Below are 15,159 nucleotides of genomic sequence, written 5' to 3'. Positions count from 1 at the left end.
ACTCTCCGAATATTGATTTTCTCAATGTATTAGCCATACCTTCCAGACTTTGTAGTATCTGCTTTCTGTGTTTTCATTTTGTTGACAGAGTTTTTGAATGGGATAGAGCCAAGCACAGATTCTTCAGTGTCTAATAAAGACCTCTTTCTACCTTGACACAGAGCCATTAATCAACACTCTTTGAATGGGATTATTATTTTCTGGCCCTGACACCTCCCTCCGTCCCTCTTTCCCTTCCTCCCCGCCCCCCTTTCTTTTTGATACCAAGAAGTTATCCGCTTTTAAGTCTGCACCACTTCTTAGTCTAGTTTAGTAATAGGTCAAATAAAGAGAATAGGTTTTCATCGGGTAAGTTAAGAATTAATGAGACCCCCTGCCCACTACAGATGTTTGGATGATTGCAGTTCCCTATTATTGTGTATCTTACTTCTGCTAGTGTTTTCTTTTTCAAAGAAAGCCTCATGTGCAGGAGATCTGCAGGAAAACTGCTACAGCTGCGCCTCCCTTTTGTTCTCCTCTTTCTCCTTTGCTCACGTGTGAATGACGTTCCATTCTACACCCAACTTGTGTCCGCACTCATGAAAGCAGCACTGCCCTGCCATCCTGGGCACCGCTGCTTGGTCTGCTACTTCTGAGTAAGGTGCAGCATCCTTTGCTCAGTGCCATTTCCTAGTGCCTGATGATACCCGAGAGTTCATCTTCAGCTTCTCACATTAGAACCATAATTCCACTTTGTTAATTAGTCATATTTTGGGCACCGCAGTATAAAGACTTCAGGCTAAAAGTGTGGCTCCTGACCCTCTTTCAATTTGTTACTAGGCATATCTTCTATTATTTTTATTTTAAAACTCATCTGTCATTCTCCTTGATACCTATCATAAATCAATAGTGCTTTCCTTAGCAGTCTCATTAAGTTGGCTTTACCTTATCTTTTGTTATGTAATAAAGTTCTACATGGTATTATTCTCTAATTGTTTCATTTGTATAAGATTATCTGTATATAGTGTATTTCCTTAAATATACTATAAACTTACAGTATTCTCAGAGTATAGTAATGTCAGGCACACAGTAGGTCTATAATGTGAACTGGTTAGTTGAAGTTTTGTATTTATCTAGATCACATAGGTGGTGATAGATGGATTTCTGACCAACGCCCATTCATTCTACAAGTCAGCTTCAGGATCAGCATTTATTATTTCCCTAGTGAGTCATTTGTTGGCACTGGGGCTCCCTCTATAGAACCCGCTGGTGTAGGTCAGTGACCAGTTTTGGGTTCAGACGCTTTCCCAGCAGAGTCTGAATTGGGAAGATAGAGTGGCTTCCAGGTTTCCTTATCTTTCTTTACTCTGAACCTCTATAGTTTGCCTTAAATAGCTCAATCAGTTGCCTTATGGATACTCAGTATCTATTTGAACCACATGGAATGGAATGTGGCTTAGACAGATCACTCCAAAAGGCACCTGGGGTAGATGAGCTCCTTCGTAAGTTTGTGGAAAGGGCCTCTGCTAGTTATTGTCCTCAGCTGCCACCTCAGTGCAGTATTAAGACTGGCAGAGGGGAAAGAGATTCCTCTAGGACTCTAACTCCCCTTTCCCTGACGCCAAGGGCAGCAATCACACTAAGTTTGGCCATTGTTGCTGTGGAGAGTGGCCAAGTGCCAGGACCAGAGGTAGGGAAGTAGGGAGCCCCTAGCCCTGGAGGCAGAACTTTTAGAAAAAAATGATGGAATTTTCTCACTTGGCCACCTATTGTTCAGTTGAATGCATGTGAAAATGTCTCACCTCTCACAAGACAGCTCCTCTGACATTTTTATTGTTAACTCAACATTCACACCCCTTTCGGAGATCTGCTGATACCACTGTCAGACTCAGGGTGGAGTGTGGAGCTACTGAGGCAGTGACGGGAACATACGTGGCTGTATCCTGTGCAGGGAAACTGTGCACTTCATCACATGCTCTCCGGACTGTTCACTGATTATTTCATGTATTTTTGCCTTGTCTCTCCTGCTAGATTATAAACAGTTTGAAAACAGGGACTATGATTTATTTTTTTTCTCATATCCATTGAGTTTAAATGGAGTCCAGTTTGTGTTCATTATTTTAACTGTTTTTATGAATTACCCCAAATTTCATAGAATTAAAATCCCAAGACAAATAAAATCTGTACCTACCAGGGGTCGGAGGTCAGGATGTGAGAGGATGTAGCCGTTGTTGGTGTTCAGAAAGGCATATCCATGCACTCCAAGCTACAAAGACAGGTTGTTGTTTGTGTTGGAGAACTGCAGTTGGGAAGGGGTGTGGGGCCACAGGGTGGTAAAAGATGGCAGCACACAGCAGTGAGTTTTTCGGGTAGAAATATAACTGAGCCAGCACTGTGCTTCCGGCCACTAATTTTTAAACTCTTTCCAAAATCTACTGTTCATGACAGCCATAATAATGTATATCATTACTTGTGTCTTCTTTCCCACCATGTACTCTAATGCTTTGGTGATATAATCTCACTCATTTTCAAAACAGGGTTATGTGGCATGGAGGAGCAGGGTGAAAACCTGAGGCACCAGGTAGGGGAGGAACTTGCTAAAGGCCACAGAGCAAGTCAGAGTTGGTGGTGACAAAGGGTCCCAGGAATCTAGACCACCATTCCCATGTTCATTGCCTTCACTTTTCAGGGGGCAGTATGACAGGACCCCATCCCAGCTCTGGGCTTGGCTGCACTGCCTGCAGAGAGGTTTCTGAGCCAGGTGGGAGGGCTCCTGGGGAGCCAGTTACCCCCATTCAGGGACCTGACACAGGCTCACCTTGTACCGAGGTGCCAGTTTCATCAGCTCTCTCAGGGCCACATCAGAGCCCACCACCCCCAGGAGAATGCCGTGGGACCTCTGGAAGGGAAAACACAGAGCTAGGGTGAGACCTGCTTTCCCTGAACACAGGGCTAGACTGGACCTTGGCCTTCCCCAAGCCTGGAAGAGGAAGCCCCCAGGTCTTACGTGGTCCTTCCCCTGTAGTTAGATTTTAGGCTGAGCTCTGTGGAATAAAATTTAAAACCTATTAGAGAGGGCCCAGGAGGAACCTCAGCTGCTGAGAAAATTAATGTCCAATATTAATATTTAAGTTGTATTATTTAAGTGAAATACAAAGATGAATGAAATATTAATCTTCATAGCAGAAGTTGAAGGATTGCGATCCCAGGGACCCACATCTATGAGCGCTCTGAAACACACAGGGCCCATCAGGAAGCATTTCCTGATTGGATGGAGGATAAAAGGCTCTAGAAATTCCTTCACCAGAGGACTTAACAAACAAGTTTGAGTTGATCCAAATGGGTAGGTTAAGTGTGGTTTTGCTGGCGGGCTGGCAGGTGACTCCTTTGGTCATATAACCCCAATGCAGTGGTCCCAAGTACAGTGCAGTGGGATAACCCCAAGCTGGCTGAGCAGAATCACTGGGAAGTTTTGGGAAGTCTGAACCAACCCCTACTCCCTCTCAACCAAGAGATTCTGGTATACCTAGCTGGTCGTAGGGCCTCAAATCTGGATTTACAACCCTCTCAAGGTGGCTCTGATGCCCAGCCAAGCCAAGAACCACTGGTCTAAAGATGCCAGTGATGGCCTCAAGCTCTAATCCCTGCTGCAGCTTTTCAGGGGGCTGCCACTCACAGTTTCATTCTTCTTGCTGAAGACTGGCATGGCCACAGTGGTGAGGAGCATCAAGCTCTGTGCCTGCGAGGTGAAGAGCTGTCAGGGAGGAGAGAACAAAGGACAGAAGGCTCAGAGTCCACAGTGTGAAGGACCCAGAGTCACTGATGTCAACCTTCCAATGGGAGAAAGAAATCCCAAATAAGGTTTCCGTTCTCTGCAAAGGGAGAGCTGGCAGAAGTGCTAGAGAGAGAGGTGGGCCAGGGAGGAAGACCAGGCTGACGTCACTTAGCAAGGGAAATCCTAAACCAGGGTGAGTCTCAGGATCCCAGAGTCCACAGCCCAGCTCCTAAGCATGTTCACCAAGCCCTCTTGTCTTGGATGTGTGCAAACCTAGGGAAAAGGCCCATCCTCGGCATGCCCAGGAACAAAGAGGTTTAACTTAGCAAGAACTCTTCCAAAGATCTCTGCTATGGACCCAAGGTTGGCACAAACTACAGCCCAGGCCAATTAAGAGTTATCTGCAAACACAAATGAACATGTGAGGGTCACAGTGGGAGAGCAGGCCATGGTATAGTTGTAGCCGGCCTCTGGTCGCCCCTCACATGAGATGGGTCCACGACCTCTTCCCTAGTCAGAACGCCAGAGCCATGGCATTCCCAGCTTTCCTGCCTGACTCCCCGTCTCTCTGTGCTGGCTCCTCCAGCCCCCTGAGAAGGGGCTCCATATGTGCTGATAAGGCTGACCTTCCTCAGGATCAACTAAAGGAGCTTGCCTAGCTGTGGACGTCTACAGTAGACTGCCTCAGAGAACGAAGAACTTTTTAATCATCAAGTCTCCTCCCCTTCCTCAACTGATTTTTCAGGTTAGAGTTTAGAAGTAGCATTTTCTGAAAGAGAGTAGTTTCAGTTGACTAAAGTTTCACTAGCCACCTGGACCAGAAGGTCTGCAGGGAAGGCTGAGGGGACAGCAGGAAGGGGTCTGGGTCCCTGGCGAACAGAGAGCTCGTCGGCTCTGGGCTGGCCCCCTCTATACTTCGTTTACATGAGGGAGAAATACACTTTTATTTAAGCCACTATTTCCAAGTGTCTCTCAATCCCAGTCTGATATATTATCGTTGAAGCAGGCGTCTGTGCCTGTGATGTGATTTGAGAGGTGCCAAGAAGGCCCCTCTTCCCCCAAACATCTCATCTGACATCCTACCTTTGATATCTCTTCCTTCGTGTAAGTCACTGCCACCTACAGGCAGTCTCTTTGAAAGTTCAGGGGCCGGGAAGGGGGATATACTTGATAAAGCTATAGTATTTTGAATTAATGGTTGGACTCCTTTTTTTCTACAACAGGTAGAAGAGAGGAAAAATGAAGGAGGTGAAGACAACGGGAAGGAGGGAGGAACAAGTTTGGAGCAGAGGGCCTCTGTCCATGGAGGGCAGCCCTGGGCAGTTCTGCTCACAGGGTTCTGGGCCTCTGGGGCAGGACACAGGCAATAGGTGTGAAGTGGGAGAGAGTGTTCACCCCCTTGGCAATGTTTCCCAAGGCGATCGGCTCACTCCTCTCCTCACCCAAGAAGTAAACTCTTATTCCCTGGGGTCCCTAACTCTGAGTGGGGTCAGGCCCCCACCTTGCTGTCCATGTAGGCTTCTGTCCAGGTGATGTCGTGGTCATGGTTGATGACCATGGGGCGACTTAGCACGTGCAGATACTCCATTACATTCTCCTGGGCGTCTGCCAGCGTGGAGATCTGCGTGTAGTAGCCTGGAGGAGGGAAGGGCCATGTGGTTGTGGAAGGCTGGGTGCTCCATGTGAAACCCCTCTGCGTGGCTCACACTCTCCCCAGCTACTGACAGCTCGCAGCTGGGCACCTCACTGGGAGCTTCCCTGGGCTATAGGGAACTGCTGTCGTCAAGGTGGTCCCTCTCCCAGGGGACAGCAAGAGGCCAGTGGTGCTAATGGAGATTCAAAGGCCCAGCCCCTGCTTCAACTTGGCAGAACTCTGAGGGGCCCTCCCAGCTCTAGAACTGCCACGAAAGCAGCAGGGTCTTAATTGCAAGGGCCTTGTGGGTCAGCTTCTCCCTCTTGCAATACTGCCCTTCTCACTTCCTTACAGGGCTATCTCCCTCCTGCATGCAACTCTGTTCCAGGGTCTGTGTTCACAGAGCCCAATCTAAGACAGGAGCCACAACCCCCACCTCCTCCTTCCTCTGACTGCTTCCTTCCTCAGTTATGCAGAGGGGTGCCATAGCCTCTTTGCTGTAGCCATAGTGATAATTTAGCACATGTTTATCTCTCTGATCTCATTTCTCATCACCTTCCACAAAACACCACTCCACACACTTCAGTAAAGTGGAAGAGCTTTCTGTTCCCAGCATGCCTCTTCTCTCGGATCTTTAGAACATGCAATTCCCTCTGTCTGGAACACCCTTCCCTGTTCTGTATGTTTGACAAGACTCCTACCAGTTCTGTATGTCTCAGCCTAGACAGCTTTTCCTTTAGGAAACTTCCCCTGCCATCTCCAGATGGGAGAAGTGCCTCTCCTCCCATCACTCCTCCAGCGTCCTGTACAGTGTGTGCCTCTCCACCCTCAGATCACATCATCATTGATGGGTCCGCTTGTTTGTCTCCCTGGCTGGATGGCAGCAGGAGCAGGACTGAGTCCATCCTGACCACAACTTGAAAACTTTGCCAGGTGCACAGTAGGGACTCAATAAATTAGGGGTGAATCGAACCCAGTTGGCACCCTGAGATGCAGGTCTTGGTTCTAGTCAGAGTTAGATGAAGACTGTTTGCATACAAAACATCATTCTAAAGAAAATGGTGACCCTCTGCTTTTTCTTTGGGAGTAGAGTTAGAGTAAATGGGTTTAATTTGCAGGAAGAAGAATGGAATCTGGACACAGGAGAGAACTTATATTTATAATGTCAGGCCCTAAAACCCATTGGATAAGAACTCTTAAATGGAGCTTCCTGAAAAATACTTGGGGCTGAAATTCATCTCCTGCTAATAGTGTCTTATTAATTACCATTGCTTTATTTTGGAATATTAAAAGTGGTTTTTTTTTACTCTGAAAATTCTATAAATTATAAGAATATTAGTAAAATTATATTATAAACCACACACACACAAAAATGATGTCAGCCCCTTACCTGCCTCACTCTGTCTATATTGTGGTTTCTATACGGCTTTATTTGAAGAGACAGTTCTCTCTTCTGCAAATACTGAACACTTAGATGACTTCTAAGTTGCATTTCAGGTGACTTTATGACTTAGAGTCCCTGCAGGGGTAATCAAGCATTTACTCAAAGCTTTATGGAGCAATCTGCATTTTGTCTTGCTTTTCCCAGATGAGAAGGAGGGGTAGATACAGTCATCTCGATATAGCACCACCCCTCTGCAAGGCCTAAGTAAGAGCCATACATAGCTAAGCACCTCCAGTGATGGGGTAATGCTGTTCCACCTATGCTCAGGTGCAGGCTGTAAGGTGCTCTGCCCTCGTCACCTACCTTTGTTGTTGCACGCGATCCACTTCATGCGGTCAGCAAAAGTGACTTCTCTCCCAATAAGGTAAGTGAAAACTCGGACCTAATCCACAAGACACAGATGGACTTAGGGCTGTAACTCCTGGCTGTGAGTAGTGTTATCATAGCATATGCTTGTCTTCAAGGTCGGTCAGGCACTTTGCTGACTTGGGAGTCTCCACTCTCATGCCTTTGGATCAGGAAGGACCTGGGGCCATGGCAGCACAGGGCTTGCCAAGGCCACGGTGAATGTGGGGCAGGTGGAGGGTGGAGGTCACAGCAGGGCCGTTTTCACGTCTCACCACCGTATTCTGGTCTCTTACCCCGAACCCTCTCACTCCAGTCCTCTGTGCCGATGGTCATCATAATTTTGGAACACCAATCTGGGACATCTGAGTTTACTAATGGGCTAATGGGCAGACCATGTGAGCTCAGGGCAGGCCTGGCTTTTCTGGGCCATGCCATCATGGCAGCAGGAGGACGCTCACCTCGGCCCCCTTCCCTCATCCCTCCACTGCCACCTGGAGAGTAACCTTGCGGTCTGGCCAGTTGTACTTCTCAAACACTGGCTCGTAGTCCTCCACAGCACCGTCAGTGATCAGCATGATGGCCTGGTTGCAGAGGCTTCCTTGCCTGGCCTCTTGGAACTGTGTAGGGGAAGGGTGGCTCCGTGAGTACAGGCTATGAACTGCCCTCCCCGCTCCTCCAGCCTGCTCCCACTCCTCCACTCTCCCTGGGCTTCCTCAGGTGCAGTACCTGGTTCAGGATCTGAAAGGCTTCTCTCAGGGCTTGGTCCACGACCCCCACACCTTTAACCATCAGCTCATCCACCAGCTGTTTGAAATGCTGTTGTGGTTAAGAAACCAGATGTGAGTCAGTGGATCAAGTAGGCCAGGGAACCTTCATCTTTGGCCTTAATTTCGGAGGCTAGACAGAGCTATTTGCCCAGAAGGACGTGATCATGGGACCATCTCTCCATGATCCAGGTAATTTCACAGCTAAATCGCTACCACAGATGTTTCTCAAATGATCTCAAGATAAACTTGGAGAGCGTGAGGGGCTGGGTGCAGATCTATCCCCACTATTGGAAAGAAATGCAGTGTGAGTCCAACCAGAGCTGATTCCCAGGTTCCCAGATCCCCAGCATCCCAGCTCTAACCCCAGCAGTGAGGCCTCTAGGGGGCTCCAACTCAAGAGGGATTCAAGAGGAAGCCAGACCAGAATTCCCTAGTCACCAGAGAAAAGGATCTGTGACATACACACTTTCCCTTCTCCTCCCAGGCCTTTGAAAAGGACTCAACACAATAGGTTGGATTTTCTCCTCCTTTTGGGGGCAGCTTCATGAAAACTGACATAATGGAAAGGCCCACAGTGGAGGCCACAGGGAAATGGAGTCCTGGATAGTCCACAGAGTAAAAAAACACAAAACGATCCTGAAGGAGTGAGCTTTCCACCAGATGGGAGATCTCTCTGCTCAGACCGCCGTGGTAGGCAGGCAGCATATTCATGGGTGCACTGTCCCGGGTGTGTTTGCGCGGTGACCTGCAGACCTGCTTTGCCCTGTGCAAGTGCCGTGGGAATATATAAAAGGGGCCGTCGGCTAGCTACACAGATGACTCCCACTATTCTAACCAGAACAGGCTCAGAAGCATCAGGCAGTCGCCTGATATGGGCACTCACCTCACGGTTGTCTCGATCCGCCTGAACAAGGATCCCTTTAAAACAAGGTTCGATGTAATGAATGTAGTCATTGTACTGCAATTGTAGAGGGGAGAAGAGAACAGACATGATCAGTTTGGAAAGTCAGGGCCCGGCCACCAAGCTCAGGCAACCCAAGGGTGGTCAGGGCTGGGGTCACCTAAGCACCTGTGTATACTATCTTGGGGTGCCCTATGCTTTTGGCAGTTTTTTGAGTAGAGGGGTGGGAGAAAAAAGCAGAGTCTTAATTCTAAAAATTCTCTCTCAAATCCTGGTCTTGGGTCATTTTCTCAGATAGCTGAGTCATCTCCATCTCCTAGGGCACATGTAGAGAACTGCGAGTTACTGAGAGAATTCCCCTGGTCTCTGCTGCCCCGACCAGACAGAGTGCTGTCTGTGGCAATCCCAGAGCCATCCAGGCTCAGACCCCTCCCCAGCGCCTAGGTCCAGGGATTAGAAACTGTGTGTGTGTTTTTTTCTTTGCCCTGCATTTATGAAGAGAATCCTTTAGCTATCAACAGGGGATAGGAGTAGAAAGAAAAATGAATTACCGATGCTCATTTTTCTTAACCTCCCCATAGTTAAAATTCAAATCCTCAAGGTGCTCTTAATCTACTTCTGCTTAAATAAGATAGGAGGAGAAGGGGAGCTGGTGATGACATCATGGCAAAACTAGATGCATGTTCTAGGAAAATGTTGGGGTGTTTTGGGGGAATGTTGGATGTGCATGCTTCCCCTCATTGCTACTCCCTAAACAACTGCAGAACTGGGGTGAGAGGTCGGGGGTGGGGGAGGAAGGGTTGGGTGTGAGGCACCAGAAGCCTTCCAGGGAGGAGCAGGAGCACACCCAGCTCTCGTGGAGTGGTATGACCTGTTCCTGTAGCTTTCTGTTACTGCCATGGGTCAGGAACAGGGATGGGGGGGTGGCAGAGATGGGGAGCATGGGGTCCAGGAGTGATGCAGGTGGGTAAGTGACACAGGCCTCAGGGGAGCAGCTCAGGAATGAGGGGGCCAGTCTCACACCCCCAGGATGCCCATTTTGAAATCAGACCATTTTGCCTTGGTATTACTTTACTAGATAAGTAAATTCCACTAAAGATAAGGGTTTTCAGCAATGTGACTGTCTGGTGAAGGAAACTTTTGGGTCAGGTAGCCTTCAAACTGGTACCCCTAGAAGGCTGTCGACTCTGCCTCTGTGGAGGGCTGAGCTGGCCCACTCTTCCATTGCAATGGAAGCATTCTCCTAACTTGGCCCCCTTTCATCTCACTTTGTCCCTCTCAGTCATTACCTTTCTAGGGGCAGGCAGAGTTAGCCTTAGGAAAACAGCTGTGAAAGCAGGACTAGCATCTGTTGGCCCGTCTAGACACTCCCCACCTACTTTCCTTTCTCCCGATGTATCTGGATTTGGGTGGGATGAAGGAAGTGGGAGAACTGGGGTTGTTGTAAGCAGGAGCCCAGGGGTCACTCATCTTGCAGCAGAACAGACAGGCTGTTCAGTGATGGGTGCCAGTCAAGAGCACATGGATGGGATAAATCAAGTGTTTAGTCAGGGCCAGTGCTTCTTAATTTTTACTAGATCACAGACTCATCTGAAAAACTGATGAACTCTACGGACTCAGAAAAATGGACATACACATTTTATACATTATTTCAGAAATTCTGTGGACTCTTGAAGTCCATCCTTCGTCTGACCCTGGGTTAGGAGCCCCAGCTTCAGAGGAATCATTCTACAATATGAAGCATCATGTGATTGTAAGGATAGGCCATCCCATGCAGGCAAAAGAAAGTTTCCTCTAGATCAAAGAAGAGCTAGTCTAGAATAGGAAGGTACATATACCGCAATGATATTAACAAAGTCGTTCTCTCCCAGCGTGTCCAAGATGGTGGAGATGGTATGTTTGGCGATAGTCATCCTCAGTCCCTTCATGCTGCCACTTGTGTCTATCAAAATCACTATGTCCTTGGGAGAAGTAGCAGCTTGTATGTACCTTTAGCGGATAGAAAGGAACAGACCAACAATGGGAAAATGAAAGCCAGAGCGACCACCCAACCAAGTCTCCAGCCATTTCTGTTCAAATTCTGTATCCAAAGTCCAGGTCAGTGCCCCTTCGAAGCCAGGTTGCATTCTATCCCATAACAACTCAGCATAGTTCTGAAGCCATTTGGGGGGCAACAGTTAGGCATGTGCACATCTAATTGGCCATCCCTGGGGAAAGGTTAGTTCTGGTGGGAACCTTGACTTCTGGCCAGGGTCCCAGAGGGGTGGGCAGCAGGGAGGGAGAGAACTGGATTCTCCCCTCAGATTCCATTACAGAGCTATCAGGGGAGGGGTGTGGAAGGAGAGGAGAGCCTGGCAGAGGGCTGATTTGGAGACAGCTCAGTGTCCTGAAAGGAGCTTCAGGATGGGAAAGACAAATGTGATCAGCACTGGAGCAAGTGCAGCTCTGGGGAGAAGGGAGAAACGCGGCTTCTTTCCACACGTGTGTCAGAGTAAGGTTCTACATGCCTGAGGCCTTTGGATGGAGGTGCGGGCAGGGACTGGAAGAGCAGTAGGCAAAACCCAGAGGTGACAAGAGAGATGCCAGCACTAGTGGCCTTTCCCTGGGGGCTCTTACCAGCCACGGTTTCGGCAGTCGAAGGCAATCACTCCATTCTCGTCAGGGGTCCATTTGATGCCTGGGGAAATAAAGACTGGTTCTTTCACTAGCTCAGTGAGGCTGCTCCAGAGCCCCTGGCTGAGAGCTGCATCCAGGATGGCCATGACCCCCAGGGCAGGGCAGGCTGTGGACCTTGGCAGCAGGGTGTAGGACCACAAGAGAACCACCTGTAAACTGAGACAACGGGCAAGGAGGGAGGCCAGTTCTATGGCAGGACTCTCACCATCCACACTGCCAGAAACCAGAGCTGGGGTTAATTTCATAGACTGGATCTCCATATGTTTTTGTGAACTAAACCTCACATCGAATTGTGGAGGGGGAGAAGCTTCAGGAAGGCGTGACTTTTAACATCCATTACCATCCAGCAAAAGCATTGACAGTATGGTGGGAGAGCCAGGTGTTCTGACTTCTAGTCCACTTGCCTCTAGTCAGGAAGCCTGTTAGTGCTCTCAGTCCTTCCTGTTAGCTGGCTTGGAGAAATGATTTGACTATAGGTTGCAAGCTCCTTGAGGCTGGGGATTCCAAGCACATGCACATCACGTTTTATCGTGCGTTACTTTACGGCGCTTCACGGATGTTGCTTTTTTTATAAATCAAAGGCAAGGCCCTCCACCAACAAAAAGATTATGACTCATTCTATAGAGAAACTTGCTTTATTGAAGTCATCTGGAACTGAACCCACACTATCTCCAAGATCTGCCTGTACCTGGTGCAGTGTGTATATAGCACCGAGGAGATTTAATTTGTAATGAATATTTGTTATATAAAAGAAAGAATGAATGAATGAATATGAAAGATCTTGCCTTGACCTGTACTGGGGTAGATTTTGTCCTATTTGTCTAATCAAAAATTTGGATAACTGCACACTTTGCACAGAGAACACTAATATAATCCATGATAGAATCTCTATTTGAAAAGACTTTGATAATTGGGAAGAGTGGGCTCAAAATAAGATTAAAAACAACAGGTGAAATGATCTTATATTGTGTTTGAGCTAGGAAAAAATTGTGGCAGTATCATGGATGTCTAGAAGCTCCAAGGGACCTTCCTGCGCCACAGCAGTTAGTCCAGATGAAATACACACTTTTGAACACTGCTGGTTTTCAGGAATTATGTCCCCAAAACCGAAATAATGGAACTGCATTCCAAGAGTGAGGAGCAGGGGCCAGAGCAGCCAGGAGCCAAAGCCTGGAAGGGGAAGCAGGATGGAGCTCTGAACAGAGCTGGTGCAGTGGGAGCCTGAATCACATGGCTCTGATGTGCACCTGCCATAGCCGTGAGCAGTAGGGTCCCCAAAGGCCCCATTCCGGTAGAGGTATACTTGTGGGAAATTTGATCCTTAGGACAGTAACAAGGAGGACAAATTGAGCGAGGTCCTTAGCCCTGAACCAGGACCCTGGGTAGGGGCACCCTCACCTCAATACAGAAACAGAAATGAGCCTCTTGAGGGAAAGCTTGCCCAAGTCAGGCCTGCGGGATTCCCAGTGTGTAAGTGCCATGGCCTCACAAGCAAAGATGGCCACATGCACTAGAACCAGGCCCCTATAAGTGAGAGGCAGCCGAAGCAAGAATCATCAGATGCATCCTCCCAAGGATTACAGGCATTTAAAGGATTTTTCTAGAATCCCGTGGAGGCTAGAATGCAAAGGTCAGTATATGTTTGACTGGTGATGTAGAAAGAGAAAAGGGAGACCACAAGGACAATGGTTACAAGGACAATGGTTTCAAAGACAATGACAATGATGGCAAATATCCTAGAATTGATACAAAAATTCGAATCCACAGATCCAGGAGGCACGATCTATCTCAAGCAGGATAAATAAAAAGATATTCACATATAGACACATAGTAGTGAAACTACAGAACTCCAAAGGCAAGTAAATAAAGAACTTGGAAGCAGCCAGAAAAGCTAGAACATTGATTCATAAAGAAACAGTAGTTAAACTGATAGCAGATTTTTCTCAACATCGTTGGAGGCCAGAAGGCAGTGCAAAAACAGTTTTAAGGTGCTGAGAGAAAATAATTGTTAATTGAGAAATGCATTTCCAGCAGAACTATCATTCAATAATAAGGATAGAAAACTAGCATTGTTTCCTAAATTCTACTTGGGGGTTTTAGTTCCCCTGAACTACTGCTTATCGTAAACCATTCCTCAGGGGTGTGTCATTAACTGCAGGCTTAGTCAGTCACTCGTCTCCAAGAAAAAAGAAATAGGACTCGCCTTTTCCTGCTTAAATAAGTTGATAACAGGAAATGATTGGTGTAACTCGCAAAAATGAAAAAGAATGAATTTAAAATTAAAAAAATAAAGAATTAGGATAAAGGAAAACATTTGTAGATAAACACAAACTGAAGCAGTTTACCACCTAGAGTCCTACTATAAAGCAGCGGTCCTCAGACTTTTTGGCACCAGGGACCAGTTTTGTGGAAGATGATTTTTCCGTGGACTAGGGGTAGGGAGGGGATGGTTTTGGAATGATTCAAGCACATTACATTTATTGTGCACTTTATTTCTATTATTATTATATTGTAATATATTATGAAATAATTATACAACTCACCATAATGCAGAATCAGTGGGAGCCCTGAGCTTGTTTTCCTGCAACTAGATGGTCCCATTCGAGGGTGATGGGAGACAGTGGCACCTGAAATGTCTTCTTTATGTTCAGTCCACTTTGCAATTTCACTTTGGTTGTTGTCACTGCAGAAAACCCTGCTTTACAAAGATAGGATGTAAGAAATGGAAGCAGGCTTCTCAGTGCTTTTGTGGCAATCTCAGGAAACTCCGCCTTAACTTAATCCAGAATGTGTGGAGATTTGAAGTTTTCTCAAACATACTTTTAAGGCCACAAGGCCACTGCCATTTGCAATCTCAAGCAGTTGATTCTCTTCTAGCATGGACAAAGTCAATTCGCCTGGCTTATTTGCAAATGGGTCACAGATTCATTCTTCCCCGGTTTGGGGGTCTTTTGTGGTTGGGGGTAATGCTCAAACTCAAACTCAAAGCTGAGAGAGGTAATCATGCACCAGCTGGAAGAAAGAAGGCCTTAGCTCAGTCTCTTTCAAAATTTCTGCTAATGTTTGAAATGTGTCAAAAATTCTGACATTTGTTCGTCACCTCCATAGTTCCACTTTGGCTTTGAATGCACCCACTTTGTCTGCTGACTTGAACACAGTTGTTCTCCCCTGAAGTGACAGATTGAGTTGGTTAAGCAGGTTGAATATGTCACACAAGTAAGCAAGTTTTGTGATCCATTCTGTGTCACTGAAATGTGCTGCCAGTGGTGACTGTTTTTCTAAAAGAAATCTCTGAAACGGTTCTTATAATTCAAAAACTCCAGCTGGCGATCTGCCTTTAGAAAGCCATCTCACTTCTATGTGTAAGAGAAGACATGTACTTTGCGTCCATCTCCTCACAGAGCTGCATGAACAGACATGAGTTAAGGGCATGTACTTTAATGTGGTTTAATTTAATCACATCCTGCAAAGCATTGTTAAGTTCAGGTGACATTTTTCAGCTAGCTAGCATTTCTCTATGGATGACACAGTGCGTAGACTCACATTCAGTAGTGAAACCAAAAGTCATCCAGTCATGGCAGCCTTTCGTCCATGCATATACTAACACAAAATGACCAGTTCAGTTTTCCTGATGTG

The 15,159-nt window shown here is 47.0% G+C and overlaps 1 protein-coding gene across 1 annotated transcript in view; it reads right to left on the bottom strand.

The window, feature by feature from the left end:
• The window catches only part of CACNA2D4 (calcium voltage-gated channel auxiliary subunit alpha2delta 4), a 112,210-nt gene that overhangs the window by 79,675 nt on the left and 17,376 nt on the right, over nucleotides 1–15,159 (bottom strand). The window contains exons 7-16 of the mRNA XM_016125909.2: nucleotides 11,464–11,524; nucleotides 10,686–10,836; nucleotides 8,830–8,904; nucleotides 7,906–7,995; nucleotides 7,683–7,796; nucleotides 7,135–7,213; nucleotides 5,256–5,389; nucleotides 3,656–3,733; nucleotides 2,798–2,878; nucleotides 2,171–2,245 (exon numbers count right to left, since the gene is read on the bottom strand). Of these exons, the coding sequence (XP_015981395.2) occupies nucleotides 2,171–2,245; nucleotides 2,798–2,878; nucleotides 3,656–3,733; nucleotides 5,256–5,389; nucleotides 7,135–7,213; nucleotides 7,683–7,796; nucleotides 7,906–7,995; nucleotides 8,830–8,904; nucleotides 10,686–10,836; nucleotides 11,464–11,524 (938 nt within the window). The remainder of the gene's footprint in view (nucleotides 1–2,170; nucleotides 2,246–2,797; nucleotides 2,879–3,655; nucleotides 3,734–5,255; nucleotides 5,390–7,134; nucleotides 7,214–7,682; nucleotides 7,797–7,905; nucleotides 7,996–8,829; nucleotides 8,905–10,685; nucleotides 10,837–11,463; nucleotides 11,525–15,159) is intronic.

Source organism: Rousettus aegyptiacus, unplaced genomic scaffold (assembly GCF_014176215.1).
Source record: "Rousettus aegyptiacus isolate mRouAeg1 unplaced genomic scaffold, mRouAeg1.p scaffold_m13_p_2, whole genome shotgun sequence".
Taxonomy (NCBI): domain Eukaryota; kingdom Metazoa; phylum Chordata; class Mammalia; order Chiroptera; family Pteropodidae; genus Rousettus; species Rousettus aegyptiacus.
The sequence above is the reverse complement of the archived record's forward strand: the minus strand, read 5'-3'. Positions and strand labels throughout refer to the sequence as shown.